Below are 25,594 nucleotides of genomic sequence, written 5' to 3'. Positions count from 1 at the left end.
CTCTAGGACCTCATATGGGTGTATAATCATACAATATTCGTTCTTTTGTGACTGGATGGCTTATTTTACTTAGCATAATGTTGTCAAAGTTCATCCATGTTGTAGCATGTGTCAAAATGTCCTTCCTTTTTAAGGCTGACTAATGTTTCATTGTATGTCTGTATATACCATGTTTTGTTATTGCAGTCAATGTTGAAGGACACTTGAGTTACTTCTGTCTTTTGGCTATTGTGATTAATGCTGCTATGAACATGGGTGTGCAGCATAATTGTTTTTTTCTTTACTTTTCCATTTTCTTTTGATCTTTAACCATATATCTACATTAAAAAATATTTCAACTGTCATTATAATGTGCACATGATTCTTTTTTCTGCTTTTTTTTTTAACCTAGCAAATATTTTTCCGTGCTGCTGTTGAAACATATCATCAAGGTGAACAATGCCTTAGACTTAGAGTCATGAGGCCTGGGTTTATGTCCCATTTCTGCTATCGACTGTGTATCCTTAAGTTATTTAGCCTCATAGATCTCTAGTTACCTCATCAGCAAATTAATTATATGGTACCCACTTCATAAGGTGTTTAAGAGCAATAAGGTAATATATATGCAGTGCATTTTAAATTACAGAGTGCTATTTAAATATTCAAGTTACCATTATCTATGTAATATAGACAATTCTATTGTTGGAAATGTAGGTTGAACTTTTTTTTTAATTAACTTATTTTTGGCTGTGTCGGTTCTTCATTGCTGCGCACGGGCTTTCTCTAGTTGCGGTGAGCGGGGGCTACTCTTCGTTGCAGTGCTCGGGCTTCTCATTGCGGTGGCTTGTCTTTGTTGCAGAACATGGGCTCTAGGCACGTGGGCTCAGTAGTTGTGGCTCGAGGGCTCTAGAGCGCAGGCTCAGTAGTTGTGGCGCATGGGCTTAGTTGCTCCATGGCATGTGGGATCTTCCCAGACCAGGGCTCGAACCCATGTCCCCTGCATTGGCAGGCGGATTCTTAACCACTGCGCCACCAGGGAAGTCCTGAAATTTTTTTAATTTTAAAGTTATGCATTGAATGTCATGCACAATCTGTGTTTCGTTTGTTTCAATAATCTCCTTAAGATACCCCTGTAAGTAAGATTATTCTTAGTCAGAGAATATGAACAGTTTTATGAATCTGGCTACTTAGTTCTTGCCATAGAGTTTTTTGAAAGGATTATGTAGTTCAGTTGGCAGTTGATACCATTTTTCGCTTACCTCTGGGTTTTATCCTTAAAAAATTTCCTTTTGGTTACTTTTTTATAGGGATAGAGTAGTACTTCATTCTTGTTTAATGTTTTTGTCTTTGTTTTTAAACATTTGATCTAAGAACAATTTATTTTTTAATAGCAAGTGGGAGATATTAATGGAAGAAATTTCACTTTCCTTAAATGGAAGCAAAGAATGAAGAACTGCTTTATCTTACATATGAAAAACAAATTTTTTAAAGTCCATTTTAAGGTATTCTGGTTTGTACTTTTTGTTATTTTATTGAAATCTAGGTATCAATTATCTCTCAGTAGCTTCTAATATTGGGAATCAATTTTATAAGAAATTTACTTTACAGGGCTAGATTCACTCACTGGAAATATTCAGAACTCACTTCTTGATGAAGAAAAAGTACACTCTAGTTCAGAACGTGGCTCTCATCAAGGAAAGAAATCTGGGACCAGTAGCAAACTTTCTGTTAAAGATTATGAGCAGACTCCTGACACTGATAGCACTTTGGAGGATCTTTCTGGGCATTCTTTGAGGTAAAGTAATGCATATTTTTTACTGTAATTCATATTTAATTAAAGTTACAATATCATTTATGTTCAGAGAATTCACTTAATAAATTTATGTTTTTTTGTGGTTTTGTTCATAGCTCTAGTCTTTATCTATATTTTAGAATATAGTCATCTCTCACCTAAACAATTACAACCACTCCCACAGGAATTCTCTGCCTCTAGCACAACCTACCTTTGTATTCTAAATGCCATTGCGACAGTTGTTTTCTTGACTCAATCCTTTGACCAAGCAACTACTCTCCTTAGGGTACTCTGGGAGCTCACAGTTACCCCAGAGATCAACATTAAGAGCTTAACTTCATTTGAAGTGTTATCACTAGGCTACCAAAGACTGTCTTATTTCCTTCGTTTATACAGTTTTCTTCTCAACTGTATTCTTCCACTCTTTAAACATAACCGCTTAGTGTTCTTTTGGTATCATTGTTTATTTGTACCTCTGAACTTTTCTCTTCTGCTCAACTTATTAGATGACTCAAGCAGATTTTGAAATCTCACTCTTACATTGATTATGGAACTTGTACACTCTGGTTTTTTCCTTCTTTTTAATATCATAATATATTATGCACTTGGCCTATTGCTTACACATAACTATTGCTTTAGGTACAGTTCCTACTCTGTCTCCGTGACTTTTTATCTGCTGCACTGGTTTTGTCCTTCTGGAAATTTAAGCTCTGAGAAGACATGAATATTTCTTTTTTATTTTAAAACTATGTGCTTTTTCTAGTACAGTGTCACAGATAATCATTTTTAATGCTTTCATGTTGCAGATAATGCTGTATCATTAATACCATCATTGCTATGTTTAAAGTTGAATTTTAATTTCTTTGTCAATGATTTTGGAATTCAGAAAACTTTACCTTTCCTTGAGAGATACTCTGATGATTTAATTGGCAAAATCTACAAAGTTAAACATTTCTGAAACAGAATCCATAGCCAAATAAGTTGATAAATGCCCCATACTATAGTCTAGACCCCCACTTTTCCACCTGTGGAGATTCACAGTGGATAAAACAATTTGAGGTTTTGATGCAAAGGAATCCAGATTTTTTAAAAATTATTTAACCTATTTTTTTCTTAACTTACATGGCTGTAGACATTGTCTGTCTCCACACTCTTTCCCTTTGTTTCCTTTTTATTTTTTGGGAAACTTAACTAACATCATTGGAAACGCTAATCTGGGGAAGTCTCTGCAGAACAAATATAAATTCATCTTGTAAAACCATAAGGTGAGATTCAGACAGAGTAGTTTGTTTTGATGTTGTGTTGGAATTCTTTCATGGAGATCTATTAGGAGACAGAAGTAATGATAATTCTTTTTTTTTTTTTTTTTTTTTTTTTTTTGTGGTACGCGGGCCTCTCACTGTTGTGGCCTCTCCCGTTGCGGAGCACAGGCTCCGGACGCGCAGGCTCAGCGGCCATGGCTCACGGGCCCAGCCGCTCCACGGCATGTGGGATCTTCCCGGACCGGGGCAAGAACCCGTGTCCCCTGCATCGGCAGGCAGACTCTCAACCACTGCGCCACCAGGGAAGCCCAATGATAATTCTTTTTATGTTCCATAAATGAAATTGTCAGACTGTTAAAAATGTATTTCTCTAAACCGTCAGTAGAAAATTAAAGGTCACTGGAAACAAGTGAGTGCCTCTCAAGACTACTTTTATTCAAATATTTAAATGCTGGTATAAGAGAAATGTTTACCTTTGAAAACCATTTCATAGTTTTATTAAAGCTAAAAGTAAGCTTGCTTTAGATGTTGAAATATGCTAACTGCTAACATGCCTTATAGGGTATTTGAGTAATTTAGTCAGTAAATAAATGGTTAGTGCAAGGCAGCATGCTTCTTGTTATGAGAAACAATACCTTTAATGAGCATAATTTCTCAAAGAGGGGCTAGACATGTGCCTTGTGTCCTTGAGTTGTTTTAATCAAACTGCTATGAGAGGTTACTTCTTAGAAAGTTCAGGAAAGAGCTATAGCATTAAAAAGTGGACAGAAACAAATGGACATATATAAAGTATTTAGAGATGGTTAGTATGAAAAATTTTTGCTGTGACTTTTTGGTTAAGAGGAATAACGAGTAATTTTTGTCATTTAAAAATTTTTAACACAAAATGATACTCTCTTTCAGAGACATATTTTAAGATTTTTTTTATAAAATAGGCTTGACCTTGCCTTTTTGTATGGTTGTAATTTTATTACAGGTATTCTAGAGGATTTTGCCTGATACTATATAAGCTCCAGGTATTCTAGAGGATTTTGCCTGATACTACAATAAGTGATTCACGATAAATGTACATTGTAGAGGAAAGAGTTAAGTGCCAATTTAATCAAGAGACCCCTTTTCCATATTATTTTGGGCAGGGTTTGTCCCTAGCTTGTTCCCCACTGTAAATCTAGCAATAAGAGGAGTGTTCATAGTCATTCACTCAGCATAGCGACTCTGTTAAATGAATAAATGCCTGAATCACATCTTTCTAAAGCAAATGTTAATAAAGTTATGCATGTTGTTCTTATTAATTGTTTAGATGGTTCTTGAAGTAGTTTTCCTTTCTCTAATGTCTTTATGAAACAAAACTTCTAGTGTCTCATCAGACAAGGGAAGATCACAGAAAACTCCAACTTCTCCCCTATCTCCAAGTTCCCAGAAATTGTTGCAGTTTGACCTTCCAGGAACTTCATTAGAAAGATCTAAATCCTCAATAGTAGTGACTCCAACTATAACAGGATTTAAGCCTAATGCAACTTTTGCTGATACGAACCTGGCTGCCAGCAGAACAACGACAGAGATGGCTTCAACACCAGGCAAGTAGATCCATGCAGCTGTAATTTAAAAAATAAGATATTAATTTTTTTCCGAAAATGTCTTTTCTTTCAATTAAACCATAGAGAAATGTTGTTTCAAGTGAATGCAATTACTTTTTGAAAACAAAAATTGTGCCCGAAAATAAATATTGAAAAGCGCGAGAGATTCAATAGTGGTGACGTTTCCCATTTTGCCAGCATTATTCAAAAGACAGTTGAAAAATGTATCCCATATATGTACTCCTAAGTGTTCATAGGTATATATGTATTATGTACACATGCATGTATGTGTGCTCATACACACATAAGAGAAGTGACTATTAAGAAACATTGTACTAATAAGTCACTCTCTTTCCTAAAGAGGAAAGCAGACTTGTTTTTGGACCTTAAAATGAGAAATGAATTTTAGAAATCTGAGATGTAATTTCATGTGAACTTTGATATTTGACAATTATATGCCTTCCAGGTTCTAAGCGCTTTTCTCCTGCTGGCCTCCAGCATCGTATGGCAGCAGAACTCAGTTACTTGAGTGCCATTGAGGAGTCAGTGCGCCAACTATCAGATGTAGAAAGAGTTAGAGGCATTTCACTTGCTCAGCAGGAGAGTGTGTCTCTGGCTCAGATCATAAAGGTATTTGTGGAGTTTTCTTTAGTTTTCTGCATTTTTTTTCTCTTTTCTTTGCTATTTCAAATAGTTTTAATGAGTTAAAAAAACAACTTTAACTTGCCAAGTAGAAAAAAACAGTCTGTCATACAGTAGCTATAAATAACCCTGAGAAGAACTATCATATGCTAAAAAGATAATTAAACATGCAGTATTTGGCAGCAGAACAATAATACAATCATTCTCTTTCAAATACTTCATTTTCCACGTTCTCTACATTTTTCGTGACAGTGTGAAAATCAGCTTATCAAACATTTTCAATATTTTCTCTTTTTTGTGACAGGTCAGAAATGGTTGAGTTTTTGTTTCTTTGTTTTGTTTTTTAATACGTTATTTGTACTAAAAAGAAAAGTTTCTGAGATCTAAGTATTTGGTAATGCCAGGATAATAGGACTTTCCATTAGCTAACAAAAATCCAGTGTTCCTCGGTGGGAATGCTATTGGTATATATATATATATTTTTTTTTTTTTTAAAACTGAGGTAGTATTTAAATATAGTAAAATACACAGAATTTAAGTGTATAATTTGATGAATTTTGAACATGTAACAACCACCCTAATCAAAATATAGAACACTTCAGTCACCCAGAAGTTTCACCCAGGCCCCTTTTCAGTTAATCTTCCCTCCTAGAGGCAATTAGTATTCTGATTCATATCACCATAGTTTATTTTTGCCAGTTCTAGAACTTCATAAAATGGAAGTATACTTTGTACTCTGTTGTGTTTAGCTTTTTTTTTGTGTGTGTGTGTGTGTGTGTGTTCGTGGGCCTCTCACTGTTGTGGCCTCTCCCGTTGCGGAGCACAGGCTCCGGACGCGCAGGCTCAGCAGCCATGGCTCACGGGCCGCTCCGCGGCATGTGGGATCCTCCCGGACTGGGGCACGAACCCGTGTCCCGTGCATCGGCAGGCGGACTCTCAACCACTGCACCACCAGGGAAGCCCCTGTTTAGCTTATTTTATGCAACATAACGTTTTTAAGATTAATCCATGTTATTGCATCCATGATGTTGCTTTTAGTTTTTTTGCTGAGTAACATTCCATTGATGAATATATCACAATTCATTTATCCATTCTCCTGTTGATGTACATTTGTATTATTTCCAGTTTTTGGCTACCATAAGTATTCCTGCTCTGAATACTTTTTTGCAATGCTCTGTATACAACACATATTTTTATTTTTCTTGCCTAAATACCTAGGAGTGTAATTGCTTGGGTTAAGTGTATGTTTAACTTTATAAGAAACTGCCATTCTGTTTTCCAAAATAGTTGTAACATCTTATACTCTGACAGCAATATATGAGAGTTCTAGTTTTATTATATCTTTGCTATCATTGTGTATTGTAGTGAGGGTGAAGTGGTATCTCATTGTGGTTTTAATTTGCATTTCCTTTATGATTGATGAGATTGATCTTTTAGTATATTTATTGATCAAACTTATGTCTTCTTTTGTGAATATGTTCAAATCTTTTGCGTACTTCATGATCGGGATGTCTTACTTATTGAGTTGTAGGAGTTCTTTGTATATTCTAGAAACAAGTCTTTTTCAGATATATCTCAAATATTGCTTTTCATCCTTGATTTGCCTTTTCATTTTTTTAAACTGTCTTTTGAAGAGCAGAAGATTTTAATTTTGATGAAATCTAGTTTTTAATCTTTTTCTTTTATGGGTAGTGCTTTTTGTATTCTAAGAAAACTTTGCCTACCCTAAGATATTAAGGTACTCTAACAAAGATATTCTTTTATTTTTTCCCCAAAGCTTTATAGTTTTGGCTTTTATATTTAAGTGTGTGAACCATTTCAAGTTAATTACAGGTTGTGAGGAAGGGGTCAAAGTTAAATTCTTTCCTCCCATATGGATGTTTGGTTGTTCTAGCACCATTTTCTTCAGTTACCTTGGTAGCTTTATCAACATTTAAGTAATCATTTACGTGTTGGTCTGTTTCTGCACTCTGTTCTTTTCCATTGACTTATTTGTGTAGTACCGTACTGTTTTTCTAGTACCATACTATTTTACTATAGCTTTATTAGTACCATACTATTTTTTTCTCTTTTTTTCAATTAAAATTTTTTTTTATTGGAGTATAGCTGACTTACAATATTGTGTTAGTTTCAGGTGTACAGCCAAGTGAATTAGTTATGCATACACATATATCCACTCTTTTTTAGTTTTTTTTTCCCATTTAGGCCATAACAAAGTACTGAGTCGAGTCCCCTGTGCTATACAGTAGGTCCTTATAGCAGGTCCTCTATTTTATATATAGTAATGTGAATATGTCAATCCCAGTCTCCCAATATATCCCTCCCCCACTCCCCCATAGTGAATCTTGAAATCAGGCTGTAATTACTCCAACTTTGTTCTTTCTCAAGATAGTTTTGGCTATTCTACGTTTTTGCATTTCTGCATAACTTTTAGAATCAGTTTGTCAGTTTCTACAAAAAATTTTAGAAGCCTGGTGGCATTTTGATTTGAATGACATTGAATCTATAGATCAGTATGGGGAGAATTCACATCTTAACAATATTGCATCTTCTAATTCATGAACATAGTATTTTTTTCTGTTTGTTCAGGTTTTTAAATATTTCTCTCAGCAGTGTAATTTTCAGTGTAGTGGTCTTACACATTTTAAAAATTATTCTTAAATATTTTATGTCTTTTGATAATAAATGATTTTTTTTTCAATTTCATTTTCTAGTTGTTACTCTTAAAATACCTATAGATAGTTCTTTTGTATGGAACTGTTCAGCCTTCCTTCATTCCTCCCAATAAATAACAGTAGTGCTGTCCATTCATTGTGACAGTAAAAGCTCTCCAGACATTTCCAAATGCTCACTGGTGGACAGTGGAGAGGGGCTGATACCAACTTTGTTAAAAAAATCACTGGATTGAGGAAATGGCCCTATTGCAGTTGTCATCCTTTCCTTGAAATCTGAAAAACCGCTGACGTTATCTACCATTTTAAGGATACATTATATCTCTGGGTTTCCAAATACGGACAGGGCATTGTATGACTTTATATACAGCCTTACCACCTTTAGAGAACCTATATTATTTAGCACTATTCCAGAAGAAATGAAAACATATAAATTTATAGATAATATCGTATGGAATAATTGAAAGAAACAGTCCTGTTAAGAAGGAGACGTTTTGGAGGGCAACATTTTTATGAAGCTGCTCCTTCAAAGTCAAAATAAAGGAATCATAAAATTGTGAGGTGTGAAGCATTATCTTTATTCTTATATTTAGGATGTTTTAATCTCCTCCAAAGAGTTAGGTACCATAGCTTTTCTTTTAAACTAGCTTTTTGATATGAGTTCTTAGTCCTGCATGTCTTGGAAATTTTTTATATTACTATATTATTTGATACACAGTAGGTGGTCACTAAATATTTAGATAAATGATAAATGGTTGATGTCTACGCTATTTCCTGTCTTTCCTTTAGGCTCTGATTAGTTGCTTCAAAAGATCTGTGTTAGGAAAACAGCGTTCTATTTAATTTAGTTTCTGCTTTGAAATAGTTTAGTATCTTAGAATTAATAGTTGATCATTTCTTTATTTTGAAGGCACAGCAGCAACGCCATGAAAGAGACTTGGCCCTTTTGAAATTGAAGGCTGAACAAGAGGCTCTGGAGTGTCAGAGACAATTAGAAGAAACCCGAAGCAAAGCAGCTCAGGTAGCTTCTTTTGCAAATCTCTATCCTTGAAATCACTTTAGTATTCTTTTAGTTATATAGGAGTAAAAAGGAAAGATGTAAATAATAATGTTTTAGTACATTATACCATATGAGTTCATTTCATGTCATTTGATTCTTGTAGCAACCCTGTGAAATTAAGTAGTCAAGGCCTATCCCCAGTTTAGAGAAATGGAAACTGAGGTACACAGTAGTTACTTGTCTACAGACACATCAACTTGTGAACAGTGGAGTTAAGACTTAAACTTCAGCAGTGATTTTAAGATTCCAGATTTTAAACTCTAAATTTTAAGACATGAAATCAAGATAGTAGTCAAAGGTTTTTGTTTTTGTTTTTTTCCTCAAGGCATTTGATCCATGAAACAAATTTACAAGTTAAAACTAATGTGGGTGGGATGAGACTGAGACATAAAGTAAGTTCTCTTTTCACCCTCTTTTATTAACAGGTCCATGCGGAATCATTGCAGCAGGTGGCTAAATCACAACGGGATGTAACTGAAGTCCTGCAGGAAGCAACTTGTAAAATAGCTGCTCAGCAAACAGAGACTGCTCGCCTGACCACAGATGCAGCACGCCAAATCTGTGAGGTGAGAGCCACTGAGAACCCTTTTCCTTTTAGTTCTTTTTAGTCAGTCTGATTACCTTTGGTCTTAGCAGTCATGGGTTTCTAACATCTAGCGAATGCATACTTTTGATAAGTGACTTTCAATGAGGGCCATACCCTATTGAAATGAGGCATCATTTATTGTAGTGTGTTGTCCATGTGAACGATATAGGGGACAGAAAAAGATGCAGAAGAACTCTATATTTTGGCCCCTGAGTAAGCTTTTTAAAAAAATAGCAATTTTATTGATGTGTAATTTACAAACAATAAAATATGTCCATTTTAAGTGCACAGTTTTATGAGTTTTGACAGATAGATATAGGTATCTATATATATTTCTTTATCGTATCTATCTATTCCTCTGAACACCACCATAATCAAGAAATAAAACTTTTAAGAGTATTGGAAATATTCTTTCATGCCCTTTGCAGTCAGTCACCAATCTTAGTCCCACGGAGCCATGGATCTGTTTTGTATGAAGATGTTTCATTGTTACCCAGAGTGATATTAGTGTCCTTTTTTTAAAATTATACCAAAGATAAAGCCAGAAATAGTTTTACTGCTGTCTCTATATAGGATATCATAATCTATAAAGTTACAGTTTATTTTAGCAGTTACTATTTAGGACTGTTTGTGAAATGATTCTGTTATTAAAAAGCCATGAACCTACTATATGATGGGTACCATGGGGTTGTGCAAATAAGTATAGAGTCTCTTTTCTCAAGAAAATTTTAGATTACAATTAACAAAGATTTCAAAAACACTTCAATTCGTCAAAGCAGCGATTAGATAAATACCAAATGAATAATACATGGCAATAATGGCTAAGCGTAGGGAAGATGTACTTCACATTGTTGGTCAGAAAAGACTTAGATAGGAAGTTCTAATTGAATTGATTCTTGAAGGAAGATTTAATTTTTGGTTTACTATGGCTTATTTTGGACTTGAAGGTTTTCTGTCTAATAATTCATAGATTGTTATAGCTGGGTGAAACCTTAGAAATCATGTGGTCTAGCTCTATTTTTATAAGGAAGTTGTTGAAACTTAAAGAGTCTAAATGACATGCCCAAAATATTTTACCTAATATGGCAGAATTTGCTTGCTCTCAGTCCAGTGATCTTTCTAAGACACTCTGCTCACTCTCAGTCCTTCTGTGATGTTACCTTTTTATATCTACTTTGCCTTGTTGTGTTCATATTTAGATGGCAGAGTTGACTCGAACTCATATCTCAGATGCCATCACTGCTTCAGGAGCTCCCCTAGCAACGCTCTATGACCACCAGCGGCAGTATGCTCCAGACTTCGTGAAACAACTAAGGACAAGAGCTGAAACAGATAGGTTAATATCCAGTCATTCAGCAGATATGTCATGAGTATCTATTATGTCCCAGGCACTGTTGTGGGTACTGGAAATACAGTTATGGGCATACAGTCTGGTGGGGAAGAGAGACGTTAATCAAATATCCTTTAAGTGAATGAACACTTACAAATTAAGCATTATGAAAGAAAGGAACATGTGACTTTGAGATACACAACAAAGGAGTTTGAATAGCAAGGTGGTCAGAGAAGGTTTTCCTGAGGAAGTAGAGCTTATGGTGAGATCTAGTGGATGAAAGGGAGTCAGTGATGTAAAGGAGGTAAGGAATAGGCAGGTCAATACATGCAAAGGTGGAGGAGAAGATGAAGGAAGACCAAAGTGACTGGGGGCAAAGGGCAAAGAGGAGAATGGTAGGAGATGATGCAGGGATCAGATTATGGTAGAACTTTGCAGATCTTATGGATTTTGGAGTTTATTCTAGGAGCAATGTAAAGTCATTGGAGAGTTTTTTAGGCAGGACTGGGTGATGTCATCATGTTTATGTGTAATTTTTTAAAATAAATTTATTTATTTATTTTTGTTTGCGTTGGGTCTTTGTTGCTGCACGCTGGCTTTTTTCTACTTGCGGCGAGTGGGGGCTACTGTTCGTTGAGGTGCGCGGGCTTCTCATTGCGGTGGCTTCTCTTGTTGCGGAGCACGGGCTCTAGGAGCACGGGCTTCAGTAGCTGTGGCACGTGGGCTCAGTAGTTATGACTCGGGGCTCTAGAGTGCAGGCTCAGTAGTTGTGGTGCACGGGCTTAGCTGCTCCGCAGCATGTGGGATCTTCCCAGATCAGGGCTTGAACCCGTGTCCCCTGCACTGGCAGGCGGATTCCTAACCACTGCACCACCAGGGAAGTCCCGTATGTGTATTTTTTTACATCACATTTTGACTGTCTCTAATTCATAGATTTTAAGTCTCTATTCACATTCATTGATACTTGGGGTGATTTGTGTTTATTTCTCGTAATAAATAGAAGATATTCTTTAATGTGTTGTACGCTTTTCTGTGAGCAAATGCCTTTCTTTCTCAAATACTTTGCAACAGTTATTTCATAATTTCTATTAATTCAAGATTTTATCTCATGTTAATATTAAGCAGTACTTAAAAATCTTTCTCTTGTTTGAGACTTTAAATGTTTTAATCAGTTTTTATTTTCTTTGTAGGAAAAGTCAATCTGGTCCACTCTCTCAGAGTAAAGAAGGGACCCTTGACTCCAAGCATCAGAGGTTTTCCCCTTCATATGATAGTTATTCTGAGTCTTCAAGGTACAAGAATCGCGAGAGAAGGTAAAGAGACTTTGATTTAGTAAAGTCTGATAAATGGCTTAGACATTGCTTTTTTTTGATTCCTTAATCTTGTTTCTTTAAATGAAATAGTGTCTTCCCTTCTGTTCTGGCTTCCCCCATTTAATTAGCTGATTTACAAAATAGTTGTTCCATGTAATAATATAGCTACCATTCCTTGACAGTCTACATTGTACAAGTACTGTATAAGTTGTTCTTCCTGCATTTAATCTTCACAACAATCTTCCAAGACAGATATTATCCTCTTTTTATAGATAAGGGAACTGAGGCTCATGGAGATGTTTAGAAACTCACCCACAGTCACATAGCTAGTGGCACACCAAGGAATTGAACCATGGTTTGTCTGGCTCCAAAGCACATTGCTTTGCTGACATCCATATTTTTTGACATTTCTGTATGTACTAATTTTTATCATTATGAAAGAAGATTGAATACTTTGTCTTTGTACTTGGCACAAGTATTAACATCTATAATTTTCAATTGTGGTTCTGTCCTTGGATTAAAAGGTTTTAGAGGCCTCTTTCCAGCATTCTTAGAGGTAGGATACCTATATTGTCAAAGTATACTAAAACCTCAATTTAAAAATTAAATCATGAGACTAAAAAACATGAAGATTAATGTGGGGTAAGTACCAACAGTTATTAAGTACTTTGTGTCTGGAACTATATGACTTTCATTTAACCTTCACTGACACTTAATTTAGGCCATCATCTGAGTTACTGCAGTGGACTCCTAATAGGTTTCCCTGTCCTGTAACCTTTCCCCACTTCATACATTAACCACATGGCAACCAGAGTGATTTTTCTAAAATTTTCAGCCAGTTGGTTATTTACCTGTTTGAAACCTTCAGTGTTTCCTCAGAGCCACTTAGTATAGTGTGAAAGTCCCTTTATTATTGAGTCTTTAGTCCATCTCCAGCCCTGTCACTTGGCATTTCCCCTCTTACCGTATTCTACTGGTTCTAACTACTTGCATTTCTCTAAAGAGCCATGCTCTCTTTGTCTCCTGTGCCATTACATATGATGTACCTTCTTTCTGGACCCTCCCTGCTCCATTTCATTTAGTTTACTTTTACTTGCCCTTTAAGAATCAGTATTACCCCTTATCTGCTTTAGAGATCCCTTCTGTGTTCTTCCACAGCACTCCATATAACTATTACAGCCTTTACCACCTTCTATATTCTCACTCCTTTACTTACCACTTGTAGACTAGACTTGGAGTTCTTTGAGGGCTTCATTTTCATCATCCCCAAAAGAAGCCCTGTACCCATTAACAGTCACTTCTTATGTCCTTTCCCAGCCTCTGGTGACAACTAATCTATTCTCTATTTCTATTTTATATGGATTTTTATCTGTTTTGGACATTTCATATAAATAGCATCATACAATGTGTGGTTCTTTGCTACTGGCTTCTTTGACTTACCATAATGTTTTCAAAGTTTGTCTATCATGTATCAGTACTTTATTCCTTTATATAGCCAAATAGTCTACTGCATGGATATCCCACAATTATCCATCAGTTGATGGACATTAGGATTGTTTCCACTTTTTGGCTCTTATGAATGGTGCCACTGTGTACATTCGTGTACAAGTTTTTGTGTGGTCATGTGTTTTTGTTTCTCTTGGGTATATACTTAGGAAAAGGATTGCTGGGTCATAATAGTAACTGTTTAACATCTTGAAGATATGCCAAACTGTTTTCCAAAACAGCTGTTCCATTTTACATTTTCACCAGGAATATAAAAATTTTCCACATCTTTACCCACACTTGTTGGTAGACTAATGAAGACTGTGTCATTCTTGTATCCCCAGAGCTTAACAAAATGCCTAGCACATAGTAGGCAATCTACTACATGTTTATTGAGTGAATGATTGGTGTGTAACTGCTAAGTGGAAGAATTGAGATTAACCCCATATCCTACTGACTCCAAAGCACTTGCAGGCTCTTGCATTCTGCCTTTTACCTTATAGCTTTATTATAGTTTATCCTTTCGAAAACATTTATTAAGCCAGACAGATAATTGCGTAATATTCTAATAAATACTATCGTAGAAATATGCACAAAAAAACACTAAACACAGAGACAGACCTTCCTTGGGAGTGGAGAAGGGGTCCACAAACAATTTGCAGAAATGATACTTCAACTGAGTCTTGAATTCATTAGGCAGAGAGGGAAGGAAGGGCATGTCACAAGAGGAAATAGCTTATTCAGAGGATCTCAAAACCTGGCTTATGATTGGCTATATATTTATCTTCAGTGAATGGATAAATTAAGGAAAGCAAAGAGGGAGGAAGGAAAACACTGAACTTGAAAACAAGTTCACTAAGCATTTGGAAACTTGAGGCTTAAAGTCAGGGGAAGGGTGGAGCTAGTGATACAGATTTGAGGCTCATTCCAAATGATAGCAGTTGAAATTATAGAGATGCATAAGATTGTCCAAGGAGAGTATATAGCATAAAGGAGAAAGGAACCAAAACCAAAACCCTAGGAAGTACAGTCATTTTAAGAAAAGATAGAAAAATTAAAAGGAAGCGAAAGAAACACAGGAAAACTTGCTAGGGAGGTAGGAAGAGAAGCAGGTGGGAGTAGAGTCAGGGAATATAAGAACGGAGAACACTTTTATTTATCATTTAATTTTGATATAATTTCAAGCTTACAACAACTTTGCAAGAATAATATAAAGTTCCCAAATGTCTTTCATCCAGGTTACCCTAGTGTTAACACTTTACTACATTTGCTTTAGTGAACTTTTAAAACAGGAGATAAGAGGTTCATACCTCTGATATTGTAGAAAAAGAAATTATCTATTGGATTTGACAGAGTTTAGGTGGAGTTTACAAGAACCGTTCCAGTAGAATAGTTGGGAATTGAAGCAGACTGCGATAAATTATGAGGTTTATAATTTAACAGCAGATAGAAGCCTCTTTTCCCAGTAGATTGATTTTAAAATGAAAGGAAAAAAGGGAGTGATAGCCTGAGAATAGTGGTTCTCCATTATGACTATTTAAAAGTGAAATCTTCCTTTCTTCTACTCATCTTTCCTGAAAGTTTCTTCTCAGACTTATGTCTACGTAGCATTTTTATCTTTTATATTATATCTTTCGTCATTTCGTATCTTGATCATAAGGCACATTTCCTTGGCCAAATAAGTTTACTTTGAAGTTATGATCCTTATTTTGTTACCTTTATTTTTTTTCTGGTCTGTTTCCATAATATCCTTAAACAGGAGTAGTAGTGGTAGCAGCCGTCAAGAAAGTCCTTCAGTTCCATCTTGTAAGGAAAATGAGAAGAAACTTCATGGTGAAAAGACGGAGAGTTCTATTGATGAACAGGTCCAGACTGCTGTGGATGATTCTCTACGAAGTGATAGTGTACCATCTCTTCCCGATGAGAAAGGTAACTTTCTTTGCACATGCATGTATAATTATCGTTTGGGGAGGCTTCCAGAACCCTTTGAGATATTTGTGACTGAACTAATTAATATAATTAGACAAGGTTTTATGTCTGATATTAAATGTATTCAGGTGAAACTGTTTGAAGGCCATACACCATGCCAGTAGTAACCTTGCTAATATTTTACACAGTTGTGTGTCATGATTCTGAGGGGAGGCAAGACTAAATCTAGGTGACCATGCATGTGAATGGAATATATACTCAGTACTGAAAAAAATTACTTTTATCCTACTGTAGATGTGTAACACGATCATAAAAAGGAGAATACATTATTAGAACTTTAAATTTTAAATAATGTACAATTTATTATAAATGATGATAACATCAGATATATTAAATAGATTAAAATTCATTACTTTTCCTGGATCATAAATTAAAGCTGTACTCCTATCAAATCATGGGTAGTAAATAATATAGCAGAGAAAACAGAATCTAGCAACAAATGGCACCTTTAAGACATTAAGTTGGTAAATTAATGGCCTCCATTCTAGATTTATTTTTTAAATAACTGGTCATTAAGTAGTGCTTTTGATTGATAGTCTAGAACTGTAGTCTTCAAAGCAGGATAGGCAAGACAGTCTTTGGAGTGTAAGAAGAAAATATTTAAATTAAAAATTTTTTCATCCTTTAAAAATTTTTTCTGTAAATTTTATAGTGAATATAATATAGGGATATAGTAGTCTATAGTTATGGCAGCCCTAGCTGATTAATACAGATGTTGGTACCTAGAAGTTGGGGTGATGCTATAACAAATACTAAAAGTGTAGCAGTGGCTTTGGAACTGGATGACGAGTAAAGGATAGAAGAGTTTTGAGGTTCATGCAAGAAAAAGCCTATACTGCCTTGCAGAGATTGTTGGTAGGAATATGGTCATTAAAGGTGATTCCGATGAAGTCCAATAAAGGTGGAAATTAGGAACATGTTATTGGAAACTGGAAGATAGGCAGTCCTTGTTATGAAGTGGCAAAGAACTTGACTGAACTTGTTCTAGTGTTTTGTGGAAAGCGGACATTAAAAGTGATGACCTTGGATATTTAGCTGAGGAGATTTCTAAGTAAAATGTTGAAGGCATAGCCTAGTTTCTTCTTACTGCTTATAGTAAAGTGTGAGAGAAGAAATAAACTGAAGGAATTACTAAGCAAAAAGAAACCAGAATTTGAAGATTTGGAAAATTCTCAGCCTATCTATATTGTAAAAAATGAGAAAGTGAGTTCTGGAGAGAACACCAAGGGTGTGACTGGATAGTTACTTCCTAAAGACATTACCCATGGATTTAATCAGCCATCTCAGCATGTTCAGCAGAAGCCAGGCACAGAGGTGGGGTTATACTAGCAGAGACATAGCCAGTTTGGACTAAAGGACAAGAGACAGGATGAAATATAGGAAAGCTTTCAGACTTCTGGGATTCTGTGGGATGGGACAATAGAGCTATCCAGCTGTGAACATGCCTATCTTTCAAGAAAGCTAAGGTGGCTAGAATTCATGGGGCAACCAAAATCCAAAGAAATTAAAACATTGAAAAACTAGTATGAAGAAGAAAACGGGGGAAAATCTAGGTCACTTTGGTTTGGCAATGATTTCTTAGGTACAACACCAAAAGTACAATCCATGAAGGAAAAAATTGATAAGGTACACTTTGTTAAAAATTAAAAACTTCTGCTCTGTAAGAGACATTATTAAGAGAATGAAAAGCCACAGACTGTTAGAAAATATTTGTAAATCACGTTGGATAAAAGACTTATATCCAGAATGTATAAAGGACTCTTAAAACTCATCAGGAAAATCAGCAACCCAATTAAAAAATACGCAAAAGAGCTGAACAGACACACTTCGTTGAAGAAAATATACAAATGGCAGATAGACATGGGAAAGGTCTTCAATATCATATATTTATAGGGAAGTGAAAATTAAAATCTCAATGAGAGGGCTTCCCTGGTTGTGCAGTGGTTGAGAGTCCACCTGCCGATGCAGGGGACGCCAGTTCGTGTCCTGGTCCAGGAAGATCCCACATGCGACGGAGCGGCTAGGCCCATGAGCCATGGCCGCTGAGCCTGCGTTTCCGGAGCCTGTGCTCCGCAACAGGAGAGACCACAACAGCGAGAGGCCCACGTACCACAAAAAAAAAAAAAAAAAACTCAGTGAGATACTATAACTTGCCTATTGGAATAGCTAAAATCCAAAATAACAACAAATTGGTGGCAAGGATGCTGAGCAACAGGAGCTTGAATTTATCACTGATGAGAATGCAAAATGGCACAGCGCCGCTGGAAGACATTTACACAGCATTTTATAATGACCCAGCAATCACATGCCTAGGTATTTGCCCAAGTGATCTGAAAACTTATGTCCACACAAAAATCTGTATGCTAATATTTGTGGCATTATTATTCATAATTGCTAACAAATTGGAAGCTATTCAGGGCTACTAATTGAATATCTCCTGAAAACTGTTATAATGATAAAATCTACTTGCTCCATATTCTTTTATTATAGATTCAACTTCTGTTGCAACAGAATATTCCCTGAAATTTGATGAATCCATGACAGAAGATGAAATAGAAGAAAGATCATTTCGATCTTTACTACCTTCTGAGAGTCATCGCAGATTTAACATGGAAAAGAAAAGAGGCCATCATGATGACTCTGATGAAGAAACTTCCCCAGAAAAGACTACGCTGTCCTCTGCCAAGGTGTGTTTCAGTTTACCTGTGGAGATACTTCATAAATAGTTGTGGATGTGTTATCTCAAAGGTATGAGGAATTATTTTGTACTTGAACTCAATTGTCAGCTACCAGAATGATTTTCCTGAGATATCAGTTTTATATTTTTGGTATAGAATCTGGCTTTGCTTTCCTTATAAAGTAGCTTACAAACTTATTCCTTGGAATGATATGTAAGGCTTTTGAGGATCTGAGCCAAAGTTATGTCTTGAGCTTTTTCACTTACTTCGCCCTTACAACACTGTATTCCATTTAAAAATGTTCATTTATATCTTTCTTCTCATTAAATTGTAAGCCTTTTGAATAACAGGGGCAAATTCTTACCCAGCTTTACACCCCTGAGACAGTACCTGGCTTACAGTAGTTGTTTGTTAAAATTTTATTGGGTGAATAAATTAGCAGATGAATGTTACTGGCTTTCACATGCCTTTTTTTTTTTTTTTTTGGAAGAATGTTCTTTTACGTGGTTGGCAGCCTTTTTATATACATAATTTATTTTTATAAGTGCATACCTCTTTTAATAAAGTTAATTAAGTTCCAAAAGGTTTAGATGGTGATAAACATGACATAAACTCTCTAACTCAGGAGCTGAGCATGCCATTCTCAGGAGGACAAGACAGCTTTTCTAAATTTACTATGGAGATGGTTAGACAGTATATGAAAGAAGAGGAAATGAGAGCAGCTCACCAGTCTTCACTCCTGCGTCTCCGTGAAAAGGCCTTGAAGGAGAAAACTAAAGCTGAATTAGCCTGGCTAGAGCATCAGAAAAAGTAAGTTCTTTCAGTGAACATAGTTTTGACTGTTCGATTTTTCCTTTCATGAAAAGGAAATGCTTTGTTTTTAAAGATGTTTTTGTTTCCTCATCTAGTTTAATTTGATCAACCCAGTTTCTCAAGCTAGAAATACAGCAGTCATCCTTGAATCATGTTGCTTTCAAGACATCCTAAACATATAACATTTTCTTTGCATTTCTCTTTTATCACTTAACTGACTCTTATATTGTTATTTTATACTTAATTCCTTTACTATGTTATAAATTTCTCAAAGCTATTTTATCTTTAAAGGACATAGTCTAGGGTTTGCATATATCATATATCCAATAAAATATTTGTTGGGTTAGGAGTTGCTGCATGCAGCAACTGTTATCCACATTTGAAAATGTTAAATGGGTTAGAGATTTGTTAGTGGTTGAGAATTCTTGACATTAGAATAGAAATTTAATCTAATCTTTGTCTCAATGGGAATAATTGCAGACATCTACGAGATAAAGGAGAAGATGATAAAATGCCCCCACTCCGAAAGAAACAACGTGGTTTGCTCTTAAGGTTGCAGCAAGAAAAGGTATGTTAGGAAAAACACTCCTTTAAGAGAAAGTCAGGTGACAAGTTAGATTGTGGAATCTATTATTTTGCCTAATCTCTTTTTCTTACTATCACATTAAAGGAGATTTAGTTGATATTTACCACTGTTGATGCCTACTACTATAATTACAGGAGTTGCTTAGTGGCCTATCATATTTCTCCTAAATTAAGGTTGTGTTTCACTGCTAACTGAATACAATATAGAGTAAGACCTTCTGCCTTCATTTACTATGTAAAATAAAGTTGTGCTTTGATATGCATATTTTTAAAATTAAGATGTTTGTGAGTCTAATTGGATTAATTTTTTAGTTACTGTTTCCCCAAATAGATTTTCAAGACATATGAATTACAAATTCACAAGTATTTTGGCTTAATGGACTCAGAAAGACCTAGCATTTGTATCCTGGAGAGGCAGCATGGTGTAGTGGTTAAGAATTCAGGCTCTAGAGTCAGATTGCCTAGATTAAAATCCCAAACCTTCCAATTATTAGTTTTATAATCTTGGAAAGTTACTTAACTTCTATTTTCCTCAGTTTCCTTATTTATAAACCGAGCATAATAATGATAACATACTTTGTAGGGTTGTTAAGAGGAATAAATGAGTTAATACATAGAATAACTTAGAACAAACCTTGGCACAAAGGTAAGTGCTCAATAAATGTTAGTTGTTATTTGAATTCCAGCTTCGTTCGTTGCAAATGCGTATTCATGGTCAAGTTTAAGTAACTCTCTGAGACTTAGTTTCCTTATCTGTTGGAGTGAGATTTTATTTCATATGGTGGTTGTGAGGATTAAATGAGGTAACATATGTAAAATCTGTTTCATGTTGCCTGGTAAGTACTTAATAGATTCTAGTTTTCTTTTCCTTTATTGACCTGTTTTCAGGTACTAGCTACTGTGTTGGATGATCTGTGAACTTAATCATTTGAGTTATATATTGGAATATTACTTAATAGTTTTTTTAAAAAACTTTGCCCTAAGAGGAACTCCCTGGCAGTCCAGTGGTTAGGCCTCGGTTCTTTCAGTGCCGGGGGCCCGGGTTCAATCCCTGGTTGGGGAACTAAGATCCCACAAGCTGTGTGGTGTGGCCGAAAAATAAAAATAAAAAATAAAAAAACAGAAGTTTGTCTTTGATTTTTCAGTAGATATACTATGATTTGCCTAGGTGTGGTTTCTTTTGCACTGATACTATTTAGAGTTTGCAGAGCTTCTTGAATCTGTTGTTTGTAGTATTTCATCAGTTTTTGAAAATTATCTCTTCAGGTGTTGCTTTTGTCCTATTCTCTCATTCCTTTCCTTCAGAAGCTCCAAGTAGACAAACATTAGACGTTTGGACAATTTACCACGTCTCTGTTCTGCTCTGTTTTGTTTTAATGTCATTATTTAAAACAGTAAAACAACCACGGCAACATCATCAACTACAACAAAAAACCACTGTGCTTCTGTTTGGAAAGTTTTTATTGACCTGTCTTTGAATTCGTTAGTTATAGCTTCTGCACCGTGATGTGTACTGTTAAATCTATCCAGTGAGGTCTTAATTTGATTTCTTTTTTAGTTCTATAATACCTGTTTTGTTCTTTTTTATAGATTTTAATTCTTGTTGAAATTCTCTGCCTTTTCATCTGTTTTTTGACCTTTTTTGTTATTTTTTGAACACATTATTCATAGTTATTTTAACTTCCTTATCTGCTAACTCTATCATTTGGACATCTTTGTGTCCGCTACTATTGTCTGTTTTTATTTTTTATTATCATATGACCCTTTTTCTTAAGATGCCTAGTAATTTTTTTTATTGAATGCTGGACACTGTGTATAAATAACTGCAAAGGCTTCAGATGATGTTATCTTCCCTTAGAGAGGATTTATCCTTTCCTCTTCTATGCAGTTAGAGTGGTCAGCTGTTCACTTTATTCCACTCAGGGGCTGAGCTGGGTTGGCATTGGGTTGCCGACTTGGTAAGCCTCAGTCTACTTCTGCTTTGCATTAACGCTCGGTTGTGACGCCACAGGGATTTCAGTTGAAAACCAGGTTAACCTTTTTTTACCAGCACAAGAGACTGTTGGGGATTTCTGCTCTGCTGTTGAGAGGTTTCTGGCTTAATTCCTTAGCCTTTTTGCCTATGCTGCTTTAGAATTGGTGGATGTTTTGAGGTGAAGACTAAGTTTGAAGGCTTAAGTCTTAAGACTTAAGTTTAAGACTTAACTGTCTTAGGTCTTCAGTTTTTGTCACTGAAGTTCTCTGTAGCTGGTGGGAGTGTTAACTGGTGTAACGACTTTCAGAGCAGTTTGACTATAACTAGGTAAATGGAAGACATAATTTATGACTCAGCATTTCTATGTGTTGGTCAATATCCTAGAGAAGCTTTTACAGTATATAGGGAAAAGTGGGAACTATTTCTTCAGTAAGAGAATAGATGAACCAGGTCATATTTCTGCAAGAAAATATAACACTGCAGGAAAAAAGAATGCATTAAATATAAGAACTGTTTAATAATGGTAATGTTCTGTATCTCTGCTATCCAGTACAGTAGCTACTAGCCACATGTAGCTTTTTAAAAAAATATATTTATTTATTTTGGCTGTGCTGGGTCTTAGTTGTGGCACGCGGGATCTTTTTAGTTGTGGCATGCGAACTCTTAGCAGCGGCATGCATGCGGGATCTTGTTCCCTGACCAGAGATGGAACTCGGCCCCCTGCATTGGGAGCGTGGAGCCTTACCCACTGGACCACTAGGCAAGTCCCTACATGTAGCTTTTGAGTACTTAAAATGTGGCTAGTGCAACCAAGAAACTGAAATTTTAATTTCACTTAAAATTAATCTCAACTTAAATAGCTACATGTAGCTATTGACTACTGTATTGAACAGGACAGCAGTAGGTCTTATCAAAGATCATAATATTGGGACTATCCTGGCAGTCCAGTGGTTAAGACTCCGTGCTTCCACTGCAGGGGGCACAGGTTAGATCCCTGGTTGAGGAACTAAGAATCCCTCATGCCATGCAGTGAGGCCAAAAGTTTTTTTTTAATCATAATATTAGTTATTACAGAAAAACAAGATGCAAAATAATATGTACAATATGATACCATTCTTGTAAATTTTTAGAAGTCACCAATTAGTAATATATGTTCCATGGAATCACTTCATGCATCAAAAGTACCCAGCACATGTAGGGATGATATACTTCTGGAGAGGAAAACAGAAAAAGAGATTGGGGTAGAGTTTAGTTTTCTCTCTAATGAATTAATTTTGAAACAGATTTGAAACAAATGTGGCAAACGGTTCAATCCCAGTGGTGGGGGTTTGAGTGACTAATTTTTCTGCATACTATGTTTATAGTAGGCCAGAATCCTTTTTAAGTAAATGTGCAAAGAAGTACTCTTTGATCCAACTAGCTGTTACAGACCAGGGTTCTTGGCCTCCTTAATCAATAGAAATTGATCAGAGGCCAGACAAGAAATTCAGGCAAGGCTTTATTGGGGCCCCTGCTGTAGCAGGGGGCAGTGAGAACAAACAATAGGTTCCCTTGCTTGCTTGCTCACTTTCTGGGGACCAGCGAGCTGGTTCCTTATGTGGGGTGAGGGTAGGGGTGTGTCCAGGGGTTGGGCGGGAGGGGTGGCTTAGGTGGTTTGCCCACCCCTTAGGGGGTGCTGTGTGCAGGGGGAATGCGCAGCACCCTGCTTTTGCTCCAGGCTCTTCAAAAGTGGCAGTTGGTTTTTTTGGTCTCTTTGTATCTTTTGGGTCCAGAATTTGCCCTAGCATGCAAGCAGTTATTTTTAGTCCCATATAGTTTCTTTGTATTTATAGCTTAAGGAGAGGTGTCCAGGTGCAAGCTTTGCAGCATTGTAGCAAAGGTTCCCAGGTCCCAGGCCTGTCTCACAGCTATCCCTAGAAAGTTGCCCTGTAGGAGTAAAAGCACCAGAGTGTGAGGATATATGTACTGAGATACTTACTGCAGTTGTATCAGTAGGGACTATTTTGACATGTAGTGAGATGGCTGTGAGGAATTTGGCCACATATCTTTGCACAGCTGTATCCAACAGGAACATATTTTCCTTATTCTTTTTTTTTTGAGGTGAAATTCACATAACATAAAATAACCATTTAAAAATGAATATACCATTAACCATTTTATTTATTTATTTTTAAAATATATATTTATTTAGGCTGTGCTGGGTCTTGGTTGCAGCATGTGGGCTTCTTAATTGCGGCATGCAGGTTCTTAGTTGTAGCATGCATGTGGGATCTAGTTCCCTGACCAGGGATTGATTCCGGGCCCCCTGCATTGGGAGCGTGGAGTCATACCCACTGAACCACCAGAGAAATTCCACCATTAACCATTTTAAAGTGAACAGTTTACTTGCACAACCTTATGGCTTATTCTTAAGAGAGATGCAAACACTTTCCCCTTAGAACCCCTTGAAAAATCCTTTTCTTTCTTCTAGGCTTGGATTGGGTGAAATTATACATTAATTGGTTTAGAAACTCAGGCCTAAGCTAGTAGCAGTTTTCAAAAGGTGTTCTGTAGAGCTCTGGGGATCCCTGAGACCCTTTCATGGGTCAGGGAGATCAAAACTATTTTCATAAGGATAGTGAGATGTGAATTTGCCCTTTTTATGTGTTGACATTTGCACTAAATGGTGCAAAAACAATGGTGGTAAAACTGCTGGTGCCTTAGCACAGATCAGGGCAGGGGCACCAAACTACTAGTAGTCATTATATCTTCCACTGCCACATACTTGCAGCGAAAAGAATCTAGTTTCCCTGGTGGCGCAGTGGTTGAGAGTCCGCCTGCCGATTTAGGGGACACGGGTTCGTGCCCCAGTCCGGGAAGATCCCACATGCCGCGGAGCGGCTGGGCCCGTGAGCCATGGCTGCTGAGCCTGCGCGTCCGGAGCCTGTGCTCCACAACGGGAGAGGCCACAACAGTGAGAGGCCCACGTATCGCAAAAAAAAAAAAAAAAAAAAAATCTAGTTCTACTAAAGAATGTCCTGATTAAGTAGTAAAAATTATTAATTTTATTGTGTTGACCTCTGAGTACTTGTTGTTTTCATATTCTCCGTGACAGGAATGGGAAGCCCACAATTAAGCACTTTTCCTAGATACCAGAGGACGGTGATTAACTCATGGGAAAGCATTTGTGTAGTTTGAATTGCAAGCTGAGCTAGCCAGGTTTTTTTCATGGAATACCATTTTTACTTGAAAGAGTTATTCAGAGACAAACTATGTTTGCTCAGATTAGGGTATTTGACAGTCATTTTCTCAAAAATGAACAAAGTGTGCTTGTCACTTCAAAGAAGGCAGTTGACAGTGTTTGTTGCCAATGATAAGGTTCAAACTTTCAAGCAAATGTCAGAATTTTGAAAAATTTCTGTCTACCACCTAATACTAAAGAATATTTTTCGAGATCACAGTGATATTAATAAATGTGATTTGGGGGATTGTATAATGAAATATGTGAACATTTGGAAGATCTGCATAACTGAGTGAACTAAACATTGTCCAAATGAGCAATGCATGGTGTTTAAAAAAAATCAAGCCACGGAGATGGGGAGGAATAAATGAGTAGTATGGGATCGACAGATACAAACTACTATACATAAAATAGATAAGCAGCAAGGATTTACTGTATAGCATAGGGAACTATATTCAGTATCTTGTAATAACCTGTAATGGAAAATAATCTGAAAAAAAATTAGTGTATAACTGAATCACTTTGCTCTACACTTGAGACTAACACAGTATTATAAATCAACTATGCTTCAATTAAAAAAAACAAACAAACCCAAACCAAAAAAAAAAAAAAAACCAAGCCAGACAGTAAAGAGAT

General features: G+C 36.2%; 1 protein-coding gene across 2 annotated transcripts in view; it reads left to right on the top strand.

Annotated features, from left to right (window-relative positions):
* Window positions 1–25,594, top strand: part of CEP350 (centrosomal protein 350) — a gene marked incomplete at its 5' end in the record, with an annotated part of 126,533 nt that overhangs the window by 36,222 nt on the left and 64,717 nt on the right. The window contains 11 exons of one of the 2 annotated variants that reach the window (XM_079726989.1): window positions 1,588–1,774; window positions 4,390–4,610; window positions 5,077–5,240; window positions 8,835–8,945; window positions 9,410–9,550; window positions 10,770–10,906; window positions 12,091–12,213; window positions 15,461–15,627; window positions 18,178–18,374; window positions 18,991–19,175; window positions 19,659–19,746. In XM_079726989.1, the coding sequence (XP_079583115.1) occupies window positions 1,588–1,774; window positions 4,390–4,610; window positions 5,077–5,240; window positions 8,835–8,945; window positions 9,410–9,550; window positions 10,770–10,906; window positions 12,091–12,213; window positions 15,461–15,627; window positions 18,178–18,374; window positions 18,991–19,175; window positions 19,659–19,746 (1,721 nt within the window). Of the gene's footprint in view, window positions 1–1,587; window positions 1,775–4,389; window positions 4,611–5,076; window positions 5,241–8,834; window positions 8,946–9,409; window positions 9,551–10,769; window positions 10,907–12,090; window positions 12,214–15,457; window positions 15,628–18,177; window positions 18,375–18,990; window positions 19,176–19,658; window positions 19,747–25,594 lie in introns of both variants that reach the window. The other variant, XM_079726990.1, reaches the window with a different exon arrangement.

This window comes from Hyperoodon ampullatus, assembly GCF_949752795.1.
Source record: "Hyperoodon ampullatus genome assembly, chromosome: 2".
In the NCBI taxonomy this organism is placed as follows: domain Eukaryota; kingdom Metazoa; phylum Chordata; class Mammalia; order Artiodactyla; family Ziphiidae; genus Hyperoodon; species Hyperoodon ampullatus.
This window is presented reverse-complemented; position numbering and strand designations above follow the sequence as displayed.